This window comes from Pezoporus flaviventris, unplaced genomic scaffold, assembly GCF_033815535.1.
Source record: "Pezoporus flaviventris isolate CSIRO_AGI_PZ_B2104156 unplaced genomic scaffold, CSIRO_AGI_Pfla_v1 ptg000002l, whole genome shotgun sequence".
Lineage (NCBI taxonomy): Eukaryota > Metazoa > Chordata > Aves > Psittaciformes > Psittacidae > Pezoporus > Pezoporus flaviventris.
Window position 1 is genome coordinate 28,574,656 of NW_026892550.1, and position 27,916 is coordinate 28,602,571.

At 39.5% G+C, this 27,916-nt stretch overlaps 2 protein-coding genes across 5 annotated transcripts in view; one reads left to right on the top strand and one right to left on the bottom strand.

Annotated features, from left to right (window-relative positions):
- Positions 1–35: 35 nt before the first annotated feature.
- Positions 36–27,855, top strand: VPS37A (VPS37A subunit of ESCRT-I). Of its 3 annotated transcripts, none has more exons than XM_061473725.1 (12): positions 36–212; positions 4,588–4,662; positions 5,511–5,625; positions 6,558–6,658; positions 7,939–8,155; positions 9,183–9,253; positions 11,436–11,563; positions 11,651–11,709; positions 11,804–11,872; positions 13,853–13,996; positions 14,669–14,749; positions 27,351–27,855. In XM_061473725.1, the coding sequence occupies exons 1-11, from the start codon at positions 85–87 to the stop codon at positions 14,747–14,749; spliced, it is 1,188 nt and encodes a 395-aa protein (XP_061329709.1). In that variant the 5' UTR covers positions 36–84; the 3' UTR covers positions 27,351–27,855. The 3 variants fall into 3 exon arrangements, with proteins under 3 accessions (XP_061329709.1, XP_061329703.1, XP_061329718.1); XM_061473719.1 differs by lacking the exon at positions 27,351–27,855 and adding an exon at positions 14,974–15,605; XM_061473734.1 differs by lacking the exon at positions 27,351–27,855 and adding an exon at positions 14,974–15,605 and having other exon boundaries at positions 76–212; positions 4,596–4,662.
- Positions 24,669–27,916, bottom strand: part of MTMR7 (myotubularin related protein 7) — a 43,115-nt gene continuing 39,867 nt past the window's right edge. For both annotated transcript variants that reach the window (XM_061473664.1, XM_061473674.1), the window contains 3 exons: positions 27,708–27,848; positions 25,684–25,810; positions 24,669–25,213 (listed from right to left, as the gene is read on the bottom strand). In XM_061473664.1, the coding sequence (XP_061329648.1) occupies positions 24,860–25,213; positions 25,684–25,810; positions 27,708–27,848 (622 nt within the window). In that variant the 3' untranslated portion in view covers positions 24,669–24,859. The remainder of the gene's footprint in view (positions 25,214–25,683; positions 25,811–27,707; positions 27,849–27,916) is intronic.

The window sequence follows — 27,916 nt, forward strand, 5'->3', positions numbered from 1 at the left end:
GAGGTGCATGCGGGAAGGGGCGAGTGAGGCCGGGTGGCGGTGCCGCTGTGGTTGCCGCGCCCGCTCGGGGCTGTCGCGGGGAGGATGAACTGGCTGTTCCCCCTCGCCAAAGGCGGTGCCTCCGCCTCGCCTGCCGCGCCGCTGCCCCCCCTCACCACCCTCCAGCAGCAGAAGCAGCGGCAGATCGAGTCCCTCCGCGGCGCGCACGCCTCGTGAGTGTCAGGGGATGAGGGGTGAGGTGGGGGGGGCAGCCTGTGTCGCCTACCCGGGTCCGGCACCTCTCGGGGCCCCTGTGAGACCGCGCCCCGGGCGGGTGTCGTGTGTCCCCACACACACGCCCAGGGACGAGGTCTTGCCCCGTTCGCTCTTGAGGACGCCCGGGTGGGTCCCTCCGGCCCTCGGCCGTACTCGACGCCGGTAAACAGGAAACCGCGGCCAGGGCCGGCCATAGCCCTCAGGGTTTAGGGGATGGAGGGTCCCGCCCGTGGGAGCAGGGCGACCAGCGTGCCGCGGCGGCTCGGCTCAGTCCCGGGGGTAGGGCCGCGGGTGCATGGCCGGAGGACGGCCTGAGGGAAGCGGCGGGGTGGGAGGTTGCACCGAAAGTGAGATGTGTTGTCGGAGCGGCGGGGCCGTCCCCGCTGCCCGGGGCTCTGTCGGTGTGGCTCGGGGGGACTCTCAGTTACACCGGCCGCGTTACCGGGAAGTCAGCTGCGTTACTTAATGGGTTTTGAAGTCTGCAGCGAGGTACAGATTGTGTGAGTTCCCTTTTACTGAGAACCGGCTATGGGAACGTAGTTCTTTACAAGTTCAGAATACAACACAGAGCATACAGGAGCTGTGCGTCGCAGTGGCATAGCAGCCCTACTGGCTCCACAAAATGTGGGGTTTTTTTTTGATGCACAGTGTCATTTTGCTAATAACTGTTCTTTGGTAACTCGTTTTAGTTACATGCTCACCAGAGGCAGGTAGCTTTTCCATGTTCAAAGTCCACACTTTTTACAGCAGAAAGTTCATTTACCCTGAAATGCTCCAGCTTCTCAGTATGCTGGTCAGTTTTGCCTAAATTTTAGCCTTTTAAAAGGAGATCCACAGTTCATGTATTTCAGGTTAGACTTTCCAGTGGATGTGTAAGCATTCCTCCTGCTTTCTGGGATGTCTGTTGAAGTGGAATATTAGATGCCTCCAAAACAATACAGAAAAAAGAAGGAAAATTATTTTCTGTTATGTTAGACTGAGCCTGAGCACAAGAGATATTTATTGTATTTCCAAGCAGACTGCTCACTATCCTAAAATCCTAATTTTAGGATATCATAACATATCCTGTGTGATATTTTGAATTATCACACAGGAAACATAAGTTTGACAGGATTGCAAAGTACTGCTGCTTGTTTAAACTTAAATCTGTTCACAGTCAATTTCACAAATATTTTTGAAAGACAGATCACTTTTCTAAGGGGCTGTCTCTGTGGATATGCAGCAGCTAACCTAACTAATAGTTGTGTTGGACTGGCCTTTCTTTTAGCCTTGTATTTCTACCCTTTTTTGTCTACTATGGAGAAGAACTCGCTCCAAGTTAAGTCATCAAAAAAGGTGATCAGCTTTTGTCAAAGTCAGCTTGCTGAACTGGTTTACCACCTGTTTGTGCAGGCATCAGTTAAGCACAGGCAGAGACAGAAAGAACGCTGAAGTGGGGAATGGTCGGGAGATAATAGCTGCTCTCACAGAATTTTACAGCGATGTAAACTCATCTGCCCCATCTCTCTTGATGCAAAATGCCCCAAAATTAGGCAAGCAAAGCAGTAAATTCTGGCAAAGCATACAAGCTTCGTAAGATACTGCTGAATAAATCTGGGTAACAGTGCCTCAAACTTTGCTTTTAAAAAGTGTGTGTATTTGTCCAAGTCTTCAAAAGTGCAAGTTTTTTTTTTGATGGGACTGATGTGCTTGTTTATGGACGCCATAGCAGCACAGATCTATCAGATAGGAATACGCATTAATCATTGCAACAGCATTATTTCCTAAGCAACGATTAAATAAATGTCATTCTAGTGTTTGCTTTGTCTGGTAAGTATATTTTGTAAAAGCCCAGATATATGTCACCTTAATTTCATTAAAGTAGCTAGTCTTCAGGATGGCTCCAGGTTAGGAGCTTGAAATGAAATTTTTATATTTAAAAAAAAACAGGTTTTTTTTTTTAATATAAAGAGGAGGTAGCAATTTCTTCGTGTGTTATAAAAAACAGGTTAAAAAAAAACAGGTTTTTTTTTTTTACATTTGCTATTGATCTAGCCAAAGTGTGTCATTTTTCCGGTGTACCTATTCCCACTTGGGGAAGGGACAACCAAGTTTGTTGATTCAGGGTTTTGCTTAAAGGAGGTTGTAATAGTTCAAACAGCTCAATGAGATTCTGGATTTCTTGGTTCTCTCTCCCTGCTCTCTGCTTCCTCCCCAGTTCCTGTAGGTTGTAAGTGGAACATAATTATATACTCTTCTCAAGGATTTTGTAGCAGGCTATTAAAATGCATGACAGATGATTATAGGGCAAGAATATGCATGAGAGATTTCAGGGAGAATCCTTCAGTTAAGAGAGAGGAGGTAGCAATTTCTTCGTGTGTTATATCACAGTAGAGAATTCGCCTGTGCTGAAGATCCCTGGTAGGTTCTTCAAACAGCATGTGATTTCACAGGGAAAGAGCAGGTGCTAAGTTGTCTTTGAGAGGAGTAAGGTTGGGTTGGGGAAAGCAAGGTGCATAGCTAGGTTTGTGTCGTGCTCTGCTTATTTCTGAAGCTCTGAAAACAAGAGTTTTAATTTCTGTATGCAAATAATGCTTTGGAAGGATACAAAACACTCCTAACACTACGCTTAATACACATTTGCAGGTAATGCGTTTCAGAGGTTTTGAGGAAGTAATTGTATGGAGTGTAAGTGGAGGTGGATGAAGGGACAATTCTGAAGCTGGGTGCAAAAGGCTTTCTGGGAACACCCAGCTGCCATTATTCCCAGTTGGAACTGTCTTCCCTTGCTGTATAAGGGAGCCTTAGAGAGGTGAGGGGGAGGTGCCTGTACTTAACCAGGTACAGGCAGGAAGAATATGCAGAAGAAGAATCAGTCTGTTTTTTGTTTTGATTGAGGCATTGTAAGATGAAGCAATTTTTCTGCTCTTCTGTCATGGTTTAAACCCAGTCAGTTAACTCGTTCACTCACTCCCCCCTTCCTTCTTTCCCCCTACTCCCGGAGGGACGGAGAGGAGAATCGAAAAGAATGCAACTCCCATGGGTTGAAATAAGAACAGTTTAGTAACTAAGGTCTAACACAAATCACTACTGCTACCACCAATAATAACAATGATAAAGGAAATAACAAGGGAAGAGAATACAACACCTCGCCACCAGCCAACCGATAACTCGCCCCCCCCAGCCCAACCAACCACCGACCCATACCTCCTCCAACCCCGCAGTCTCCCAGCCCATGGGCATGACATGCTGTGGTATGGAATACCTCTTTGGCTAGTTTGGGTCAGGTGTCCTGTCTCTGCTTCTTCCTGGCTTCCCCTCCTCCCTGGCAGAGCATGAGGCTCACAAAGTCCTTGGCCAACCCAAAACATCATTGTTATCAGCTCTGTTCCCGAGCCGAAAGTCAAAACACTGCACTGCACCAGCTACCAAGGAAAAAAACGACTACTACTGCTGAACCCAGGACACCTTCTTTTCCCCAGCCCCACCTCAGGTATGTTTGTATTGTCTGGAAGTTCAGCTTCTGAGCTAAGTCTGAGATAACTCCTCCTCCTCCGCATTCTTTAGGATGCCATCTTTCAAAATAGTTTTGCTGTGCATACAAGCTGTAGAGTGCTTTAAACATTGAAATCAATTCCCTGTTGATGCACCTGATATAAAGATTTCCTCAGTAACTTAGCTGTTACAACAGAAGCAAATTTGGATTTCATCTTGCCAGGTCACTTGGCACTTTCAGGGAGGCTATGTCTTGTGTGTGGCTTTGTTACAGAACTTTGCATTCTTTCAAGTAGCACTTCTCCAGATATTTTTTGAAAATACGTGTGCAAGTGCATAGAACTCTGTGCATGTGGAAAAAAAACTGCTGTTAAGTAGTGAGCTAATACATTAAGGAAGAAGGCCTAGTTTAAAGTACATTCCAAATATTGATCAGTAGGCAGTGTTGCAGAGCAATATATTGTTGTGAACCAAGTGTGATGCCTTCACAAAGTAAATGTTTTATCACATAAAATTCAGTGTATAAAATAAATCACTGATGTGATGTCTTAGATTAAGCCAGTGAGTGAAGAAAGATAGAGACTTTTGTCAGATCAGTGAGTAGCACTGTTTCTCCTACTGTATTTGCATTGCTTGTGTTCATGTATAAGTTTTAATAGTTGAACCTATTTATTGTTCAATCTTAATATTCAGTATAGCCTTCTGAAGCATATTAATCTATTCCAGCATTTTCAATTTTATTCTGATAAGGCTTTTCCAAACTAAACTAAAAGCAAAAATCTGGGGCCATGCCTTTTTTTAGACTTTAGGCTGTTATATTGGTCATGATTTGGATTGTGACAATTTCTTCTTTGACAGGATTGCAGAAATTCAGAAAGATGTGGAATATCGACTGCCATTCACTGTAAACAACTTGACAATTAATATTAACATGTAAGTAGACTGAGATATCTCTATGCACATATTGAATATTAAAATTTTTCTCAAAAAAAAAAACAAAGTAGTAATAGAATGTAAATGGCTTATATCTCATAACTATTTTCAGTAACTATAATCTGGATTTGTATTAGTAGTTGTAATGATATGAGTGAAACTGGTTATGTACAAGATGCAGATGCTAATCTGAAAGTAAAACTATGTTTTGCTGTGCTCAGCTCCCAAGATACCTGCATGGTTTGAGATGAAGGTAAAGAAAATGCTTGAGGGTTTCTGATGCCTACAACTGAAAGTAAACTTAATTCATAATTTACTAATCTGCTGTAACTCCTAACTCTTACCCAATGAAACTTCTGGATCGTACTTAATCAACTTAAGTGATTTTATTGTAACGTTTCCTGTGAATTTATTTTGAGGGTGCTTTTGTTCTGGCAAACACTGATGGTGTTCCTGTTTTTATTACATTAGCCTGATAACTTGCCTGATATTCTTGCAGGTTACAGTGCACCGTCTTTGAAATAATAACATTTGTATTAGAAAATATTCTTATTATGCTGTAGCTTTTTCTTTGTCTGTGGCCATTATTGCTGCATTGTTATACTACACTTTTGCCCAGTAAATGCTCTCTTTAGTTCCATTGGAGTCCTGTATTCTGATCTGTCTGACTTCTAGTTTTGTAACTGAATAATGGTTTTGTGTGCTTCATTCACTCTGTATTTCTCCATAACTCTTCTCGTATAAAAGTTTATGTGATTGATAGTGTTTTTTTCTTTGCATAAGAAGCCTTCTTATGCAAACTTTATCGTGGGATGTAGCTGTGATAATGATTATCCTTGTATTTGCAGCTTGCTTCCACCTCAGTTTCCTCAGGAAAAACCAGTCATCAGTGTTTTCCCACCTGTGAGACATCATTTAATGGACAAGCAGGGAGTATACGTGACAGGTCCATTAATAAGTAATGTATGTATAATTCGTAGCTTCACATACATCTGCTGTTAATAGCAATGTTAATACATGTCACACTAGGTTATTGCTAATATTTCTGGTAAAAAAGATCAGTACAGATCCTTATCCCTCTCAAACTGTATTTTGAGGGGTCTGAAAACAAAAATTCAGTAGCGTTCAGTATGCTACTGTTTTACTGCTACCATTACTGAGCTTAGTATTCCATGTATCTAGAATTATTCTAACTTATGATGGCTCAGGAAGTTCCTGGTCCTTTCCTTATTAGTAGCAATACAGTACATGTTTCTTTACAGTGTACTCTAGGTAAGGGAGAAGGATGCTTTAAAACGGTTTTGTAAGACTGTTCTTTCTACCCTAATCCTATTAGAAAGATGTCAAGATTTCAGCTCCAATATTCAGAATTTTAATAAGGGGTTTAATATGCTGTTCTTTTTTTATTCCCTTTCCTTTTTCTCTGCCAACAAGGATGTGGTGTAGTTTTCTGGGGTGGGAGTACTGGAGGGGTTATGAGTTTTTCAGAATGCACTTTGATGCCTTTTTGTCTTAAATGTTGATTGGCTTTGGGTTTGGGTTTTTTGTTTGGTTGCTTGGTTTCTTCTTTCTCCTTTCTTTGCTTTCCCAAATGTAACTTGGTAACCTAAGGTGAGATTTTTTTGGTTGGTGATCAGAAATGTGCTTGGTTGATTCTAAATTGTTAATGGACTTCCATTGTTAATGAAAAACATTTAGTTTCTGTTCAGTTCTGGGTGGTTTTATAACATTATTTGAAGTTTATGTATACATGTTTTAGATTAGCTAGTATGTTTCCCAGATAGCTTCCAGCACTGCTCTGTGTGTGTATAATAAACAGTCAAGTTCAGCACACTTTAGAACTGTTGGATTCCAGGAATAAATTTTTCTGCTGCACTGGGCTTTGTTTTTAACAGTTTACAATGCACTCAGATCTTGGAAAAATTATTCAGAGTTTATTGGATGAATTTTGGAAGAATCCTCCAGTTCTGGCTCCTAGCTCAACATCATTTCCATAGTAAGTATCTATAAACACGATGAACGGAACTGTGTGTGTTAACTTACATTGTTAAAAAAGAGATGAAACCCAAGTATTGGAAGGGCTGGAACAGGAATAATGTATTGGGTGTACTGAGGGACATAGGTTGCCTGCCCTTGCACAATTTCATGTGTATGCTTTATGGAATAATTGTTTTGAGAGGAAACACAGCTTTCATTGGAGTTACTGTATCAAAATGCTGATGTACCTTAATTTGCTTCTCTTTTTCTAGTTTTTGTTTTTTTTATATTCTCTTTTTATATTTTTTGTTTATATTATCAGATGAAATCTTTAATTTTCTGTAGACCATGATATGAACAGTCATGTTGTCATGTTTCTTCATATTCTGCTCCTAATCTCCCAGGCTTAAAGGCAGCTTCTGTTGCACAGCTATACAACAGAAATCGTGCAATTTAAAGAATTGTATTAAATATACAAAAGTGGTCTGAGACATTACAGCTTTATCAGTACAACTGCGGTTCTTGTGGCTGGCAATAGTACTGCATTTAGATGCAGCTGCAGTTCTGAATTTAAAAGAATCATTCATGTTATTTAGTAGTAATTATGTGTGTGTTGCCCAAGCTGTTAAATACCATAAATAAGAACTAATGCACATCACAGATGCATTTTTCAGGACTTTTAGATGGAAACAATATAAATTCACACTCTTGTAGATTTTTGAGAAGTGGGTTTCTGAAAAGTGTGAGTCTGTATTTGGCTGTTCTACAAGAATAGAGTTTAATGAAATATATGTTGTACTACAAGGCAGAGTAGACTGACTATGTTGGAAGTAACTGAGAACAGAAAAAGCAAAGTTTGTGGTCATTTAAAAGTTCAGTCTTATGTCTTATATGTTATCTGGTAATTATAATTCATAGAATCATAGAATAGTTAAGATCATCTAGTTCCAACCCCCGTGCCATGGGCAGGGACACCTCACACTAAACATGTTGCCCAAGGCCCTGTCCAACCTGGTCTTGAACCCCACCAGGGATGGAGCATTCACAGCTTCCTTGGGCAACCCATTCCAGTGCCTCAGCACGCTTACAGTAAAAAACTTCCTCCTTATATCCAATCCAGACTTCCTCTGTTTAAGTTTTAACCCGTTACCCCTTGTCCTATCACTACAGTCCCTAATGAAGAGTTCCTCCCCACCATCCTTATAGGCCCCTTTCAGATACCGGTTTCAAATGATAAGAGATGTGCTGTAAGCAGTTGGTTGCTCATATTGTGAGTTTTTTTTATTCATTTGTTTTTAGCCTTTTCAACAAACCAGCTGGAATGCCTCCGTTTGCTCCTCAGGGGTTTCCGTTTCTTCCTCCATACCCACCTCAAGAAACAAATAGAACAATAGCAGCCGTGCCAGTTGCTGAATCAGTTTCTTCAAGCTACACTACAGACAAGCCTGCTGCTCCCTCTTACGGCTTGATTGCTGATCTGCCACTCCCTGTTCCAAGAGCAGAAGCAGGGCTTCAGGTCTGTGTGCAGAGTTTTGCTGCTTAAGGTATCAAACACTGGATACAGGTTCTTTTAAGGACACACACAGCATTGCTGCAAAACTCAAGCGAACACTCTGAGTGACTGCACTTGATTGTTTTGCTGGTGCTAGGAAAACAGAACTCATTCTGGCTTTGATGAAAAGTTATTTAGAACAAACTTGAAGTCAGAACAAGAAGTTTGTCTTTCTGAGTTCCAGTTAAACTAGTGTTAATGCTAAATATCTTTCCATATACATTTTTGGTTTTTGGAACTGCACTCCGCCATAGTGCAACTGTGACTCTTTCACCAGACACAGAAAATGAGATCCTGTTCTCTATGGGATTTCCTGCCCACAACCTGAACAATGTGCAGTCTCAAGCTTTTAGGTGTAGAGTTTTCAAGCTTAAAATAGCTTCTTTTTGCAGCTCATGTATGTGTGTACTCACAAAGTCCCTCTCACTGATGCATCCTGGAAGGACTTTTTTTGGATGTCTTCCAAAAACATTTTATCTCAGTGCTTAGTCTTTCATCAAATCTTGTCTTTAGAAACAAAAGCTTTTGTAATCTTGGAAGACACTTTCCTGCCTTTGTATAATTCAAAATTTCTGCATTCTCTGAAGACAGACTTTTTTTCCCTTGCCTGAACACTTCTTTCCTCCAAGGGATTATGGCTTTAAAAACCACATGAAAGAGATCAAAATGTCAGTCTCTATCTCTTCTCACTTGCCTGAGTTATACGCCTCCTGTATGTTTCTGGGTCGTCCAGCTCTTGTCAGATGGGGTACATAGCAAGACAGAATTATTTTCTGTCAAAAGTGTTTCCTCTTTTACTGTGTACCACCCGAAACATTTTGTTGACATGATTTAGTTAAGATGTCTTCTCTTGAGAGACTAGTGTTACTGATTCTTACTACTTTTCTAACTTTTCTTGTTGCTAGCAAAAATGCATAGCCAGTTTTGGAGGGTTAAATATCAAGAAATTGCTTTTCAAAAATCTGCTAAACACTTCCATACTTCCATTTAGGTTGGCCAGAATGGATTTACTTACAAGATGCCTGATGTTCCTGATACCTTTCCAGAGCTCTCAGAGCTAAGGTAATTTTTCCGAAGGTAGCAAAAGTTTCTGTAGTCATTAAAAGGCAATTACAGCTGGTATGTATCTGACAAAAGTCTGTGTGCATCACTGAAAGTTTTTTGTAGGAATTAAAAATAGGAGAACTGCCGCTTACCAAAATTGTAGAGTCACAAAATAAGCCAGCCTTGTATTCAAATGCGCTGCTTGTTTAGCTTTTTCAGCAGGAACTGTATTTCAGGATTCAACACCAGAAAGGAAAGCATTTATTTTTACTTTTCCTAACTTTCAGTGTTCTGCTGTCTTCTGGGGTCTTGCCAGGGACTTAATTTCTACTAAGACAATAAATGTAACTTGAAGGAAGAGAGGGGATAGGGAAAGGGACTTGAGGCTGGTTCACAAATTGCATTCTCTTAAATTCCAAAGGACTTTAGCACAGGGTAAACAAGCTACTTTGTGAGCAGCTCAGCATGTTTGGAGAGGGTGGGTTAGATAAATCCAGGAGGTAAATGTGCCAGCTGTCCCAGTGCAAATCACTTCCACATGTTACACAGATATCTTCATCAAAAGCATATCTTGTCATGATTTAAAAAAATTGTGCTAGTTATTGTTCCCAGCAGTTTGCTCAGATCCAGTGAGACAGCCTTACGCATCTGTTATCTGGGATTGAATAGATTAAAAATTAGCTATTAATTCTGAAAAGGTCTTAGATTGGTTTTTCTCATCTCATGGTGGCATCATATTTTAGCGATTTAAAAGCTGCTTTCAAAAGGTAAAAGACCTTTGGCAAGGAGGGCTTCAGTTTGGTTTTTTGCTTGGTGTTTTTTTGTTTGTTTTTCTGTTTCTCTTGACACATTCTGAAGAGCCCATTTAATTTAGCTCAATCAGCTGTAAGTTCTATCAGCATCTTTGTTGCGTAGCAGCAAGTTAGGGGTTTTGAGGGGAAGTGTGATTTGTTCATTTAACCAAAACATTATAATCAAGCTTGATCCTTCCAAGAAAACTGATTAAAATTCCATGATTCTTCTGGTGGTAGCTGAGTTAAATCACAAACAGTAGTGCATCTGTTCTGAGTAGCTCTGTTAGGTATAGGTGGCAAGATTTTGATCGCTGCATACGTGCATTGTGTGAGAAGGGGCCAGGGGCACAGCCAGCTTGACAGCAAACCTGCTGCAGGACAGCCAGGTCCAGCAGTGAAGCGTATGGTGCCTCAATGATTCAATGTTTGAAAAAGAGCAAATTCTGTAGAGGCAGTGAGGATTGAGGGGAGGGGTGGAACAATGTGAGAATCCTCCAAACACGAAAGGCAGAGAAGTGGGAGGAGGTGCTCCAAGTGCCAGAGCAGATACCTACAGCTCATGGAAGCTTTGGAAAAGACCAGAGTAGAACAGACAGGACAGGTACAGACCCTGTAGCCTATGTAGAGAACTAAGCTGGGGTAAAATGCATGCTGCAGTCCGTGGAGGACTCCATGTTGGAGCAGGCAGATATGCCCTGAAGGAAACTACAGCTACAAAAAACTCACACTAGAGCAGGTTCTGCAAAGAACTGCAGCCTGTGGAGAAGGGCCCATGCTGGAGCAAGGGTAAAGCATGAGAAGGAAGGAGCAGCAGAGACAAACTGTTCCAGACTGACTGCAGCACTTGCAATTCTGCCGCAAACCTCACCTTGTGCTGCTTGGGGTAGAGAGTGGTAGAGGAGCTGGGAATGAAGGAGTGAAGTTGAGCCTGTGGGAAAAGGGGGCGAGGTGTTTTTGTCTTTTTTTCTCTCACCATCCAATTCTTACTGTAATTAAACTAAAATCGAGTTTTTCTCGAGTTTGCTTTGCCTGTGATTGTAATTGTTAAGTGATCTCACTGCATCTAGGCCCACAGGCTTTTCCTCTATATCCTCTTGAGAAGGGGGACTGAGAGAGCTGGGTGTCTGGTAGTTGGCTAAGATCAATAGTAGCATTAAAAATCCCACTTTATAAGAAGGAAGCCTTGAAATGAGAGATACCTTTTAAGACACTGCTACTTGAGCTCACTGCTGCAGATAGTAGAGCCCACGGTTCAGGAGAAAGGGGAAAAGTAAATAGTGATCAAGTGTTGTGTACCTGAAAAACCACAGTAAATGCTTACATTTTGACTTTTAGCAGAAATAAGTAACTCTACACATAACATTTGCTGTTAGTTTTAAATCTGCTTGCTTTCTGCTTGAATATAGCATATCGCAGCTGACTAATATGAATGAGCAAGAGGAAGTGTTACTGGAACAGTTTGTGACTCTACCACAGCTGAAGCAAGTCATTACTGATAGAGATGAGTTGGTGAAAAGCATTGAAGAGCTGGCAAGTAAGATGTCAAAACATTAGCATCTGTGACTGTTCTGTGAACAGAATCCCTAAAAAAAAAAGTAGTAATAGTGACTTTATTTCACAGAAAAAAACTTGTTGCTGGAGCCGAGTCTCGAGGCAAAAAGACAGATGGTGTTGGATAAAGTAAGTGAACAATAAAATCTTTTACAGAAATATTAGTTGAAATACTACACTTTTTTGTCAGGGTGGAAACATTCTTTTTTCTTCTTCTTTACAGTATGAGCAACTCACACAGATGAAAGCAGCCTTTGAAAAAAAGATGCAAAGACAACATGAGCTTAGCGAGGTATAATCTCTCTTACTATATTATCCTTTACGAATTCTTCAATAAAACTGAAATTTTGGTTTGTTTCTTTAATCACAAAGAATACTCTTCTGGTTAAACTCTAATTTTATATGAAACAGATTCACATCAAGTATGAAATAAAATGTGATTAAGTACAAAACAGTTCAAAAGCAAACCAGTGTTACAGTTGCACCGGGTTTTTGGGTTGGGTTTTTTTTTAATTCTACAGTAGAAGCAACGTTGGAGGAAGGGAGTGTGATGAGCATTTAGAGCTGTTTATAAGTGCAGTCCTGAGTTAAACCCCTTTTAAGAATAGAGCGATTTTTAAAGAAGGCTTGTTTAATTAATGGTACCCATTTAACATCATTAGTCTGTAAAACTGTAAGAGATGAAAATGATTTAAAACATTGGTTTAGAAACTTAAATTCTGTGATTCACTGGGTATGCTTACTTTGGACATCATGTTACATGTGCTGTCAAACTTTGCACATTCTAAAGCACAAATAAGGTAAAGTCAATACTCCAGAAAGTAGTTTGGAAGGGGAGAATAATTTATCAGTATGTTTACCAGGATATGCATTAGAAGGTGTAACTTCTCATAAATCAGTTTCTGCACTGAAATCTTCATTATTTCCAAGACTTGTCACCTAAGAATACAAGTCCATCAAAACAGCATACACAGTACCTGAATTTCAAAATGCCCTGAAAGTAACAAAGTATGAAATAACAATTAAAAACTACACAAGAGCAAACCGAATTATTTCAGAAGTGATCTAAACAAAAATAACTGTTTCCGCACTGGAAGACCAGAATCGTCTGACTCCTAATGCTTCTTTTCTGTGTGATGTAAGTTGTCTTTAAAGTGGACAGAGGTAGCTGGCATTGAGCAACTTTCTATTTCTGCAAGAAACAACTTAAGAACAGGACATTGTACCCCACTGCTATATTACCCTTTATTTGTTTCTGGGATAGAGTTGCTGATTCAATTTAGTTATGATTAGGAGGCTGAGATTTGGGGAGCTGCAGCTGGATTTCTGTGCTATTTTTCAATATATGCTCTATGTTCATGTATTGATGTTCACAGCATACTACCTCGTGTCTCCTGTTAACTCTTCTTCAAAGTTCCAGACAAGTCTTTTTACTTGTACTGTGGGTGAATTTTACTCATTTTTTATTAGAGCAAAGTGTCCTTACTTTGCAGAAGATTAACAGGAAATTTCTTTTTACATTACAGCTTTACAGTACACAAGTAGAATATCTTTCATGGGGTAGATGAAGAGTAGGCCAAGCATCTATAATCTATAAATATCTTAATTTTGCAGTTCTGGCTCTGTATGTACTCCTGAAGAAGCGAATCATGTTCTTATTAACTACTCAAACATATTAGAGGAAAAATAATGAAATTATATTCAATAAACCAAAATAAGCTTTGACATTTATAAGAACGGAAGAATGAGTATACTCATGGGTTTAAATTAGCAGCACATGTACTTCTTGAGTAGGTGCTTTGCCCTTTCCTGCCTTCTTCTCCACAGTCATCTAAAGGATATTTAAAAGCTGAACAGGATTTGCTTTTTTACCTTTTCATACTTCTTAGGCTCACTACTGCCTCTCAAAAGGTGACCCTTTTTATTGAAGACGCTTGAAACATCAGTTCTACTCAGAAACCATGCACTTAAAAACCTGTCAGATTTCCAAGTTTTAATGGTTTCTACACTGTACGGTAAAAGTTGAAAAGCTTTATATTTGTGAGAGTGACTGCAAACCAAGACCTAAGCTAGTAACACTTTTGTCACACTGAATAGTTTGACAAGCTATTATGTTTCCTGGAGATGAAGCTCCATCTGGTCACTTAGGCTTTTATGTAATAGTAATGCTCTATTTGTATATCCCATATTTATATAGTAATTTGGCTTTCTTCTTGGAAATGTAGGTTTTGATGGACAGTTTAATATTACATACAAGTTTTTATCTTCTTAGAGTTGCAGTCCAAGTGCTCTGCAAGCCAGACTTAAAGTAGCTGCTCATGAAGCTGAAGAGGAATCTGACACTATTGCAGAAGACTTCCTGGAAGGCAAAACAGAAATAGATGACTTCCTAAGTAGTTTCATGGAAAAGAGAACAGTATGTAATATACAAATCATTCTACTCTGATAGATACAAAACACAGTGAATAAACAGGATTTCAGCAGTCCTGTGTTGGAGTAAGCTCCAGCAGAGGAAAAATATATCCCTAAGTGGCTTTGGTCTGTTTAGATTACAGATGCATTCTGAAAGCTCATACGTTTAAGGTGGGAGTGCAAACATCTGCTGCATTAGACCCTGGTCATGTAGTGTTGCAGATAGTTTTGTGCCACTTTTTTTTCTATATCTTGTATAGAGAAGATAGCCACATTGACAGCTTTCAAATTGGTAGGTAGACATAGAATGACACATTAAGCGACCTTAATGTTTAATTGATTAAACCTCTTAAACTAATTATTCTGTTGATGGCTATTCCCAAGAAAGTAAATAAGGTTCAAAAAGCACTGTTCTTGCTTATGCTGTGACAAGAGCAACTTACTGGGTAGCGTACCTTTCTTTAAAGTTGCCTAATAAATGCATTTCATAACATAGAATGTGGGTGGAATAATGTTGGTATAGACAGTTGAGCCTGAAGCTTGGAAGGGAGGTGGTTCACAGGGCTTTCCTTTTTTTAAGGAGCCTGCAAAGTAGCTGAATCATTAAAGGCAAACTGTAGTGTGCATTACAAAAAACTCCTTTCAGAATTCACTCTTCCGGCGTCTTGTTTTGTAGCTCTGCCACTGTAGACGAGCCAAAGAGGAAAAACTTCAACACGCAATAGCGATGCACAGCCAATTTCATGCTCCACTATAGGTAAACTGTAATGTTGGTGGCAAACTTTTTCTTTTTTTTTTTTCCATTTTCTCATTGTCACACACTTGCAACTTGCTAATTGCAAATAGATCTATTGCAATGCGTGGAGTTCTAATAATGCTTTCTGTAGAAATCAAGTATGAGCTGTATCTGTTGTTAGTTGTATTTAAAATGTAACTTCTGGAGGAGTTAAAATATCTAATTATGGAAATTTGTCTTTACAGATTTCCTGCAAGCTACACCTGCCAAGAAAACGAGTGAAAACCCCAATAAAGCACACTTTTTAATAACTATTATTTGCAAATAAGCATTTCATCTTGTATGGTTGTATTTATAGAAGAGATTGTATACAGAGTTGGGATGGGTTTTGTACAAATTAGAATGTCTCTTTATATTCTCATTGTACTCAAGAATTCTTCTATTGCAATCTTTGCACTAATTTCTTGTATTTATTGTTGATAGTACTTATTATATTTAAGTTCCTGCTGCTATACTTCATTCTTCAGAGATTAAATATCTAAACATGTAATTTTGACTAGCTTTTTACATTTTTATAAAAACATAATTCATATCTTTTGTATTTTGGACTTTAAGCATAAGAATTGGCTTGATATGTGGAAACATTTGAGATGAGTAATGACAGGACTTTGAAAACTGAAGAAGTTCAACTTGAGATTGTCAATGGATCCAAAAACTGTCTTTTCTTGAAGACAGAATGTTTAAGAACAGGTGTGTTTTGTTTATTTTTAAGTTGTATAGAAAACTGAGTATAGCCTGTATTGTGTTTTGGATTAAGCAAAGGATGTGTTGGAACAAATTATATTGGAATCAAAATAGAGTAAATGATCTCTGCATAGATTTGGTATGTTGATGCACTTGATTTCAGGAGTGGCTTGGTATCTACCACTGGAATTAAACACAATTTTCATTTAACAATTTCATTTTCATATTTGTTTTTACTTAAAGGAAAAATAATCAGATCAGCTCCCAGTGTCTGTTTATGCAATATGAATATGTTCATCATGTGAGGAACTCAAAAGCACTTTACAAAAACTAGTTCTGAAGGTCTTTGTGAAGTAACAGTTATTTGTTCCTAATTTTAAGGAACAAATAAACTGATTTGGCTGGAGTTGCATGGTGTTAAGGCCAGTGATAGAATCTGGAAATGAGACTTAATTCTGCCCTTTAATCACTGACTCTTGCGTCTGGTGAGTTGACTGTTTCTTAGGATGGCAGTATATATGGTGAGAATGGATAAGACCAAGTGCAGTATTCTGTAATAGAAAAATATAGCCCCCAAATGCATGCATATCTGTTCTGTCTTTTGCTTGCAAAAAGACATTCTTTTTCTTAACCTTGTTGGTGCATTAGGTTTTCACAGAAACAAGTTCCAGAAGAACAGAAGGAATTGTACAGTCTGAAAGATGAGTAAGATAAAGCACTGGTTAAGTAATATATCAGGAATCCTGCTTCTTTCTTGTCAGGAAGCAGTCTGGAGATAAACCTCTTAGCAAAAATACTCCCTTTTTGTTACCTAGATGGGGTCACAGAACACCATAGATTCAAATATCAAACTAAAGCATGTTAGTGGAAGTGGGCACTTTTCTATATCGCTAATATTCGGTCAGTCCTAAACGCGATGCTCTTCTAGAAGAGTAAGTTAAGAAATCATGTAAGTCACTAGCCTGTGGAGCAGACTTCATGCAGTCTTAAAATGGGACTTCAGTCTCAGCCCTGTACAGTACTGTGGTTGTCTGTCTTAAGCTACTGCCTTTTGAGGTGAGTAAACTATTCACTGGTATTTGATGGGATTTTAATTTGTAAACATGGTCTTAATTCTGAGGTTAGATGTCCTAAGAAAATAGAAATATGGTCCAAAGAAGATACTTAGGTGACAGAAAAAATCAACAGGCTTAAGTGCCATGGTTAAGCAATAATTTTAGAGTATCTTCTTCCAAAACCTGCTTCTACTGGCTGTGTATAATACTGCTTGTATATTGACATAGCAGTTCTGCTAATGTGCTAACTGAAGCCCTAATTAAAAATAAGATTGCATAGGTTTTCAGGTGGTTCTTGACTTGGGTCTCTGAGTAAGTGTGGTTTCTGCAGCTGTGGAGAAGAGTTAGGTTTAAGTCATCAGTGTCCTTCTTGGCAAACTCCATCTATTTTTGTGCTAAGTTTGGTTTGGATCTTTTTCTGAGAAGGTAGCTAACAATCTTAAAGACCAGAACACAATTCTGTAGCAGGACTGTTTTGTTGTTGTTGTTTCTTCCTTGTAAGCAGAGAAAGGAACAGATGACCAAACATCTTGTGGTCTTCCTGAGTTGAGCTTCTGTGTTCTTTATACTTTTTATAGTGTCTTGGAATGACAGAATTCTGTCCTTACCTGCCCCCTCCTGTTTACTGTTATGTGGAGTGTTACGGTGCTTCACTGTGGCTGAACTCTAGCCAGATGATGTCCAGGGGATTTACTTCCCAAACTAATGTAAGTTGTCAACACTTGAACTTTTCTTCTTATGTTACTTTTGCGAGCAAATTTACAAATTTAGGACTTCTCTGTGGAGTCCTGATGATAGTAGAGAAATGTCTAGAAGAAAATTGCACTCTTCAATGCAAGTTCTTAGTACAGTGTTTGGTCTTCAGAGTTACGAAAGTTCAAGGTCTGTTTTCTCTCTATTCTATATCTCATATTGCTGTTCCTATTAAGAGTTCTTCACACACACACCCCCTATTTTTTAGATCCTTTTGCAGTCACAGACCCATCCTCTAGAAAAGAAGTCTCTGTATTCAACAGTGGTGTACTGAGTTAGCTACATGTATCCTATCACATGCAGTTATGGCCAGCCTGTTCCTGGCCTGTAAAGGATAAGCCAACTAGCTGCTGTTTTGTTGGTTGGTTTTCTTTTCTTGTAGTTCTACACTGGTTGTGCCAATGGGAACATGTTTTCTTGTAGGTAATCCTCATACCTTCACCAGAATACTTAGAACATTGGTAACGTTCTACCAACAGAGTTACGGTTTTTGGCTTCTAGCACCCTGTTAAGTTCACTGTTAAGCACACTCCTTACCTTACTTGGCCAAAATGTGGCATGTAGATGTCAATCCAGCTTTAAACAATTCCCTATGAAGTGTAAAAGAGTGGCAGCTGCTGTTGGAAGCATATTCTATAATCCTTTGAGATGTGTCAAGTGAACTCTTCCAATAACTGGAATAATAGAGTATATACAGTGTCTTGTTTCTGGAGAGCCTTGCACTATGTCATGCTCATGCTGAGGTGTTCTGCCAAGTGGAAAAGTGAAAGAAATGAGCAAGAAATACAAGAATAAAGGAGGTAGCTTGTCTCTGATGTTGCAGCAGTTTGGTACATTCTGTATTGTAACTGCTAATTGAGTCTGGGTTTTGCTTATTTTTAATACCTGATCTTGGTGCTGTTTTCTTGGCTCAGTTTAGACCTCTTGTTCCTCCCAGAGTTAAGTGACTACTTAAATCCAGAAGAGAATTCTCTATATAGCAATTGTAATTGATGCTGTTGCAGACGAGAAATTTCAAAATATAAGTTTAAAATCAAGTAGATTTCATCTTGGAGTCATCTTTTATACAGCTGGTGTTAATGGTACATTCTGCTGCTGCTTATAGAAGAAAGCTTTTTCTAGATTTCACAGTGTATTTGACATGCTAACCTTTCTGAAAGATGGGGATTATGAGGTATGTACAGCTATGCTAGCCACCACTGCAAGCCATGGACTATACTAAAGTTAGCTCAAAGTAGTATTTAATGATCTACTATAGTTCCGTTGCTTGCTCTGTACATACTTCTGCACCTTTGCCACTTTGGACCTTGACCAAATGTGGAAGTTAGAAATATTTTAGTCTTGTTTATGTCCAGTTTCTTTCTGTTTCCTTCAAAGATGAGAAGTCTTTCTAAAAGAGAGATTTAAGAGAACTTCAGGTAAAACTGAATTAAAACTCTGGCAACAAAGTTACGTCAGTTATCACAGCCTTATTGTGTCTTATTCTGAACCTTAAATGCTGTAATGTGTTCAATTTACAAATAAAGGCTTTGGGATTTTTAAGATGCCTTGTATTGTCTAACCTACATAATGAGTTGGGCATTGCAGGACTCTTTGGTTGGGTACAGAACTGTGTTGGAAATGGGTACAGTAAACTATTCAACAACAAACCTTATAATCTTTGAGTAGTGATTTGAGCTTTTCCTGTTTAGCCCTTTCCACAGCAGTAATTTTTAGAGCCACCTTCACTAAAATGGGCTTTGAAAACCCATATTGCATCTCTGGCTTCTGCTTCTGTAAATGCCTTCTTTTGGTCACATACCTGTAGAGATCGAATTTATATGCAGTAGTAAGCTGCAAAACAAGCTTGTTTATATAACATGGAAATACTTTAACATAAAGAACCAAGTTCTTCAGATCGGTTTACTCTGTTTCTGAAGACTGAATAACCTTGACAACCAGTAAACTTCAAAATGTGTCCTTGATTGAGCTCAGTTGTAGCAATTCTGGTGGATCTGTAAAGGTTTCATTAGCTTCCTTTCTGAATGGTTTATATTAAAAGACTAAAAGTTTATTTTAAGGTTTAACATGATTTGATTTCCTGCTTCCAGATGCTTTACTGGCAATTTAAATAACCTAAAGCTGAATGTTTATTTTACCTTGCCTTCTCATAGCCCCACTCTCTGGTAATGTTTCTGGTCTCGCTTAATTCTGGCTTTGCTGTTTACTCAGCCCTAGGTCTTAATACTGTGATAAGTTGCTCTATGTGCCTCCCTTCCCAGATGACTTGTCAGTGACTTACCCATCCTTGGAGGATTTTTCTGTCACTGTGGTGTTTACTTGTCTGTGCACTATGGAGTGTAAGGGTGACCAGCCACCCTAAAAGCTACATTCTGCTGTTACCGTGCACACGGAGGGACCCCATTGCCGCAACTGATGTTTGCGATAAACTTTATGACTTGTATACAGATCAGGGCAGCATCTGCAAAAAGCATTCAGTTAGCTGGTCAACAGTGACAAAATGCTTATCTCCATTGAAAAGGCTACCTCCTTGTTGCTGGGTTTTAATTGCTATTAGTTTGTGCCACCAAGCATCTTTAAAGATGTGTAAACTGATGCTCTGGCTTGCCCCTATCATCAGAGAATATGGTGGGCACCTCACACTAAACCATGTCACCCAAGGCTCTGTCCATCCTGGCCTTGAACACCACCAGGGATGGAGCATTCACAGCTTCCCTGGGCAACCCATTCCAGTGCCTCACCACCCTCGCAGTAAAGAACTTCTTCCTTATATCCAATCTAACCTTCCCCTGTTTAAGTTTAACCCATTACCCCTCATCCTGTCACTGCAGTCCCTAAGGAAGAGTCCTGCCCCAGCATCCCTATAGACCCCCTTCAGATACCGGAAGGCTGCTATGAGGTCTCCACGCAGCCTTCTCTTCTCCAGGCTGAACAGCCCCAACTTTCTCAGCCTATCTTCATACGGGAGGTGCTCCAGTCCCCTGATCATCCTCATGGCCCTCCTCTGGACTTGTTCCAACAGTTCCGTGTCTTTTTTATGTCGAGGACACCACAACTGCACACAATACTCCAGGTGAGGTCTCACAAGAGCAGAGTAGAGGGGCAGGATCACCTCCTTCGACCTACTGGTCACGGTCCTTTTGATGCAGTTGGCTTTCTGGGCTGCGAGCGCACACTGCCAGCTCATGTTCAGTTTCTTATCGACCAACACCTCCAGGGCTGCTCTGAGTCTCTTCCCTGCCCAACCTGTAGCTGTGACAATGATCTTTCTGTTCTTTAGATTATGACCTTCTGTAGAGAAAACTTTAGTAGTTTTATCCCATTGCCTTCAGAGTCTTTAGATGTATATTTTCATACTAAAGAGCAGTCTGAAACTAGCGAGGCTGACATTACACCGCAGAAATCTATAATGCTTTTCTGATCCTTTCTTTCCAGCGGTTGTGTTCATGTGTGTCCTCTTTCAAGTTACAGTGGGCTTATGCCAAATTTGCAAGGACTTGCAGCAGAGGGGAGCCCCCTCTGAGTGACAAGAAATCTGTAGTTCATATAATGTGGTTTTCTCATCCCTTCTTTCACATTCCTTAAAAATCCCAAATAAAAGGTTTAAACATGCTCCCATATAAATAATTCAATAGGAGCCTCAGTGTTCTTAGTTATCAACTGTAGATTCCTCCACAGCTTAAGCTACTGGATTCAAATATTACAGTATCACAGTATCACAGTATGCTAGAGATTGGAAGGGACCTCAAAAGATCATCTAGTCCAATCCCCCTGCCGGAGCAGGAACACCTAGATAATGTTACACAGGAATGTGTCCAGGCGGGTTTTGGATGTCTCCAGGGAAGGAGACTCCACAACCTCCCTGGGCAGCCTGTTCCAGTGTTCCATCACCCTCACTGAGAAGAAGTTTCTTCTCAAGTTTAAGTGGAACCTCTTGTGTTCCAGTTTGTACCCATTACCCCTTGTCCTATCATTGTTTGCCACTGAGTAGAGCCTGGCTCCATCCTCGTGACACTCCCCCTTTATATATTTATAGACACTTATAAGGTCACCCCTCAGTCTCCTCTTCTCTAAACTATAGAGACCCAGCTCCCTCAGTCTTTCCTCATAAGGGAGATGCTCCACTCCCTTAATCATCTTAGTTGCCCTGCGCTGGACTCTCTCCAGCAGCTCCCTGTCCTTCTTGAACTGAGGGGCCCAGAACTGGACACAATATTCCAGATGGGGTCTCACCAGGGCAGAGTAGAGGGGAAGGAGGACCTCTCTCGACCTACTAACCACCCCCCTTCTAATACACCCCAGGATGCCATCGGCCTTCTTGGCCACAGGGGCACAGTGCTGGCTCATGGTCATCCTGTCGTCCACTAGGACACCCAGGTCCCTCTCCCCTACACTGCTCTCTAACAGGTCGTTCCCCAACCTATACTGGAACCTGGGGTTGTTCCTGCCCAGATGCAGGACTCTACACTTTCCCTTGTTATATTTCATCAAGTTACTCCCTGCCCAACTCTCCAGCCTGTCCAGGTCTCGCTGGATGGCAGCACAGCCTTCTGGCGTGTCAGCCACTCCTCCAGCTTAGTGTCATCAGCAAACTTGCTGATAGTACACTCAATTCCCTCATCTAAATCACTGATGAATATATTAAATAATACCGGTCCCAGTACTGACCCTTGAGGCACTCCACTAATTACAGGCCTCCAACTAGACTCCGCCCCATAGACTACAACTCTCTGGCTTCTCTCCTTCAGCCAGTTCACAGTCCACCTCACTACCTGATCATCCAGACCACACTTCCTCAATTTAGCTGTGAGGATGCTGTGGGAGACTGTGTCAAATGCTTTGCTGAGGTCAAGGTAGACCACATCCACCGCTCTGCCATCATCCATCCACCGTAATTACTCTTGAGTAAGTGAAGAACTATATTGCAAAAAAATTGAGAAAGCAAACCTTGGTTTCATTCACTGGTGTGAAATAACATAATATTTATTTAAAAGTATTTTGCAGCAGGCTAATAATGCCACAGTTACACACGTTGCAATGAAACATCAGTAGCTAATGCAAAATCACAGAGGGCTGCTAAGTAAAGGCTTAATATAAAATGTTAGTGTGTTGGTATTTTAGTTGTAAAGCTAGTTACAAGGATCTGCATAAGCGATGTGAAGACAGCACTTAGAATTTGCATATATTGCTGTTCTGCATTTATTTCTAGACATGCCTAATAGGACACAATAGTATCATACATAATTTTACATTTCAAGATTGCAATAATATTGCACAGGTTGCAGTAATATTGCCCATTTTCAAACTCATTTTTAGGCAAAATATTTGTGTGTTTTGTTTTCATTTCTGACTCTGCAGCATGTTTCTTTAGCTTGAGAAAACCCCATTCAAAGTCTCCTTTATACCATAAATTTTACAGGCTATATTCAAAATATGAAACATTCTAAAAAGTGCAATTAAAATCAGGGCTTTCATTTATTAAAAATCCATAAAGATTAAAACCCAGAAGGCTAGATTCTCAACAGAGTGTGGATCCTAGCTGTATTTATTATTCCATTTGACATACAGCGATTTATCAAATTGAGGATCTGGCCTTGCCAGTATAATATTAAGATAAATCTTGGTGTTAGGAATTGAATTATGTGTTCGAAGACAGCAGCTCCCTTAAGAGGGCATCAATAATGCTGAAGTTTACCTACTCATTTTTAATAAGTTCACAGAACAGAATGAAAAGCCATTCTGTAAAAGCAGAGTGAATAATTAAAGCTTCTAAGTTGAGGTATATTTATACAATTTAATTTTGCCTGTAAGTCTGTATTTGAAGGAGTTGTCTGAAATGCAATCAATGTAAGCAAATCAATTAAGTAGACTTACATTACTACTGCTTTGCTTTACTAGAGTTCAATACTACATTGCCTTCAAGCAAGAAAGAGCAGCCATATGAAATGTATTTTAATTGCTTGCTTCTATTAAAAGAAAAGAAAAAAAGAGAAAATCTTTGAAGAATTAAGACCTGAAATGGAAGCCTTTTTAGTAAGTTTCAAAACATAGAATAGTTCAGGTTGGAAAGGACCTAGTTCCAACCCCCCTGTCATTAGCAGGGACACCTCACACTAAACCATGTCAACCAAGGCTCTGTCCAGCCTGGCCTTGAACACTGCTGGGGATGCAGCATTCACAACTTCCTTGGACAACTTGTTCCAGTGCCTCACCACCCTTACAGTAAAGAACTTCTTCCTTGTATCTAACCTGATCTTCCCCTGTTTAAGTTTTAACCCATTCCCCCGTGTCCTATTGCGACTGTCCCTGATAAAGAGTCCCCAGTTTTTTCAGTGGTTTCTTCTGTACCTATGATTATGAAAGCTATTACTCCTACTCTTAAAAAATATGACAAATCTTCCAATGAGATTAAACTTTCTGTCATGGTGAATCAGTCTTAAATTAGTATTGCATGCTCAGTTCAGGTGGGCAAATACTAAAAGGGAAAATTTGTGTGAGGATAAAAAAAAAACCAGCCTTGGTTGTGGTTGGCTTATTTTGAACAATAAAATTTGGAAGAAATATTCTTTATAACAGTTCCTTTATGGGCATAGCCTTTCTTTAGTTCTGAATTCAGTGATGCTTCCATAAGTAAGTGATATTTGTTAGGATTCCCTGTTCTTTCTGCTGTATATGTACTTCACTCCCACCCATATAAAACATTTTCAAGTAAAAATTAAAATAGGCTGGAGATATTTGAGGCTTTATTACCTTTAAGATTTCACCTTTATATCTTACCTTGGTTTGAAGCAAGGGTAAGATATCAACAATCTAACTTGATAATAAAACATAAAGATGCTAGAGCATACTGTCTAATGTACTTAGGCATTATAAAGGAATATCATTATAAAGGGATGCTTCTCCAGGAAGGCTTTGTAAGTATTGTATCATTACAAATGGGGTGCGTTCATATGCAGCAGCAGCTGCTGCTTACCAAAGGACTTCTTTGCAGGATCAGAGCTTCATTTATCCCCTAAGCAAGCACATCCTTTTGTTAAGTTTTACTTTGCTGCAAAGGATTCTAATAGGAGAACATGCAAAATATTTGTTGGAATTCAAAATTTAACACCTCCCATGAAAAAAAGTGAAGAATATACACACTGTCTGAAGGCAAAAAAGCTCTACAAAAATAAGTTTTGACTGATTCACCAGTAAGCCTAACACTAAGAAACCTTCAACCTTGTCCCTATGTGTAAGAGAGTACTTTGGAATTTCACTTCTTTGGAGAAGAACTAATATTTTGTACAACAAATAATTATGGAAATATACAAAGTAAGGAATAATTACATACAGCATTGATAAAGTTAAATACTACATTGGCTTAACTAAATACAACAGCAGATACTACCTTTCTTTAGCATTATGTCTTTAATAATGGCTTGTTCTGCCTTGATCTTTACTTACATAATTGCACAGTTCCCTTTCTTTGGATTATTTCTTTAGGCCACACACCACTCCCATTCTTCATCTGTTGAAAAGATCTCATTCCAGGCTGCGAGGGACTTGACTTAATCTGGGTCCTCATTGTTGTGAAGGTATTTCAGACCGCCAGAAACACAGCCTCATCTGAATCCTTGCCACTGTCTTCACTAGCCAAGCAGCCACCCCCACTTGGAGACCTACAGCTTAAGTCCTCCACACCAGACTCCTGATCACTGTTAGCTGAGAGATCGGGATCAGAGCTTTTCAGGTTGTCCTGTGTCAAAATCAGGGCTGAATCTTCTTCATCCCCTTGTGAAGGGCTCCGGGATGGGAATGATTTCAGATCGTTGCTATACTCCTGAGGAGTGTTAGCTAAGCTGGAAGTAGAAAGCCCTAAATGTTTGCTTTGGTCTTGTTGCTTACTCTTGACTTTATTATCATTTAATTGTGATTTCTGAAGGTTCGCCAATCTCTGAAATAAAGATAAAAATAGGTATTAAATTGATATAGTTAGGGTCTGCTAATCCTCTTACCTGTTTCTGCCTTGTTTTTGTTTTTAAATAAAATAAGTTCAGAGCCTAACCCAGTTTGCACCCTTAAATCTGCCTATTTGCATTTATGGAGTAAGAGAAGCGCATAGTGTATCACAAACCAATGCTGAATTACAACAGCCTGAGTTACAATTCCTTCTGAGTTACAGAAGGATATAAAATTCCTTTCAGGAGTAGTATTTGTGCACTAACACAGGTTAATTTTTATCCTTAAAGAAAGTCCACTGTTGTGTCTTAAATGTAAACCAGTAATTTCTGTGAGAACAAAGGTGACAGCTGAACATCCTCATGATGGAAAAGGATGTAGCATGTAGGGGACTCTGCAGTGAATGGAACTGGATTTCATTTACCATCAGTTAAGTCTGAGGCATCGAGAGCAAGTGTTTATTACCTCTACTAAGACCTCCAGCTCTTCTTCCAGCTGCTGAGTTTCCTCCTTCACTGCCATCAGATAATCAGTAACTGACTGTCGAGGATGCAGCCCCTTTTCAAAGCGGTTGTACATACCACTCCAGAACCTGGAATTGACAGAAAGCAATTAACCTTGGCAGTTTTCTCATTTGGTGAGGTGGCATGAGAAGACTGAAATACACAGGGGGTTTTATTTGTTTTTCCAGACGCACGTTGTCTTAAATGATCCATCCATGGATTAGTCATCGTTAGAGTGCATACACTAAGTTCATTGAATATTTGGCAAGATATATGGTTCATTTGCATTGGCTCTGTCCTGAAGATGCAACTCTGGACATAAACAGCTTGAACCACTTATGATGCACAACAGAAAGAAAGGTGAGCGTACTTTGGACTTGGATCCCGTGGTTGTGGGTTCACTTGTGTTCAGTGAACACAAGTTTTGGCTGTATTATTTTCTTGTTCTACACTCTGGGCTTTAGAGGAATGGTACCTATAAAATAGCTGAGGTTGAACGCAGCTTTTCATAATCCTAGTTCTCAACTGCTGTTTAACTCCCCATGAAGTCAACTTTGAAATGTTATGATGTGCTTGTTTTTGTCTGGGGCAGGAGAGGGGATGGTGAGGGTGGTAGTGGTGAGGTGCAGCAATTAACAGGCTTTTTTTTCCTCCACTGTATAGAAGAGTGTCCTATTCTCTTAAAATTAAAACTGACATTTTAAACTGGCCGAAGGAAATGGCATGACGCACATATGTTGGCAAGTTTTCTTGTTCTGTGGAATTGTTTGACAAACCTTTATTTAAACAGCTGAGTTGATGTTTTGTTTTCAGGAGGAAAGGACTTGAACTGTAAGTCTATAGCTTACTCTAGCACTCCTCCCATCTTCTCTCTTCCTGGCAATACATGGCCATGGTCACACTCTGAGCACATAAGGAGTTCACCAGACATGTTAAGTAACCAGGAGACCTGCTGTCAGCTGCAGCTGTCCAGCCAAGTTGCTGACAGAGATTTTCAGAGTACGTGCATGCTCCTTCATGGAGCATGCACATACCTTATTATTCCTACCCCAGTAGTATACTGTTTAAGTCATGTTCCCCTTTAAGTTTATCATCTGATAGCTCATGCTTGGAAATCTTTATGCACCCAAGTAGTTCCATTAAAATCAACAAGATTACTCATCCAATGGAGGATATGCAGTATCAGTAGTTCTTTTATAAATCCCACTATCCTAAAGAATACAATTAGTGACTATTTTAAAGTTGTTTTAAAGTGGATGTGACCTGGAACAGCAGACATGAAAGAATTCTATTTCTGCCATTTAGAATATTTATTGACTTTTAACAGGTACTTTTTACTTGCAACTAGAAAACAAATTAGACAGTTTTACCTAAATCACAGTTCTCATTAATTTCTATTCAAGTTCTCATAAACTTTGTTAAGATGCATGTCACAATTATTACTATTGACATTCTGACTTGAGTAATTATTTATAAAATTATAATATTACATTTTGAAAAAAAAAACAAACTGTATTCTTTGAGGTATAGCAACGACACTGGGGAATTCTGCTGTTTGTTTTACTAAACACTTGTTTTAGCAATGAAACCCTATCATTTCTTGAAATGTCTCTTTATTTTTGACACCAGTTGGTCCAAATAAATACCACAAAATTGTGGAATGGAAGAAGTTGAAATTTGGAAACTGCAGACGAGAACAGAACTGAAAGAGACATTTCTCAGTGGGAGAAGTAAGTAACCATGAAATGAGGACACACAACTATCAATATAGCTTTAATCTTAAGCTTCTTTTCAGACTAATACTCCATTGTGAAATGCTGCAGAGGTGTTGGCTGATTATGAGCATACAAGGAACAAACACATAGCATCTGAGACTGAATTTACTCTCTAAAAGTCAGAAAATAAAATAAGAAATATTAAATACAAAGGCACTCTGTTCTGTACAAACACATCCTATAATTCTTAGTAGCAGGTGTTTCTACCTACTTGTACAAGAAGTTGCATGGAGCCATCTGAGGGCACAGGGTCCCTTGGGTTTTACTGTGGTTAGGTCGATACAAAGGATTCAGGTAATCTGCACGATTTTTCCACAAGTGAGCCCACAGTGAATACGTTCGTTCTTGGATTCTAAAAATATATATATATATATAAATAATTATAATATATTAAAGTCAGATATAACTAAAACATAGTTG

What these genes read in the sequence shown, in the direction of transcription:
- VPS37A (XM_061473725.1), top strand. Translation starts at nt 85, where the DNA reads ATGAACTGGCTGTTCCCCCTCGCCAAAGGCGGTGCCTCCGCCTCGCCT. An exon ending in AGCTCAACATCATTTCCATA is followed by an intron (nt 6,659 to 7,938) that starts GTAAGTATCTAT and finishes ATTTGTTTTTAG; the next exon opens with CCTTTTCAACAAACCAGCTG. An exon ending in GTTTCATGGAAAAGAGAACA is followed by an intron (nt 13,997 to 14,668) that starts GTATGTAATATA and finishes CTTGTTTTGTAG; the next exon opens with CTCTGCCACTGTAGACGAGC.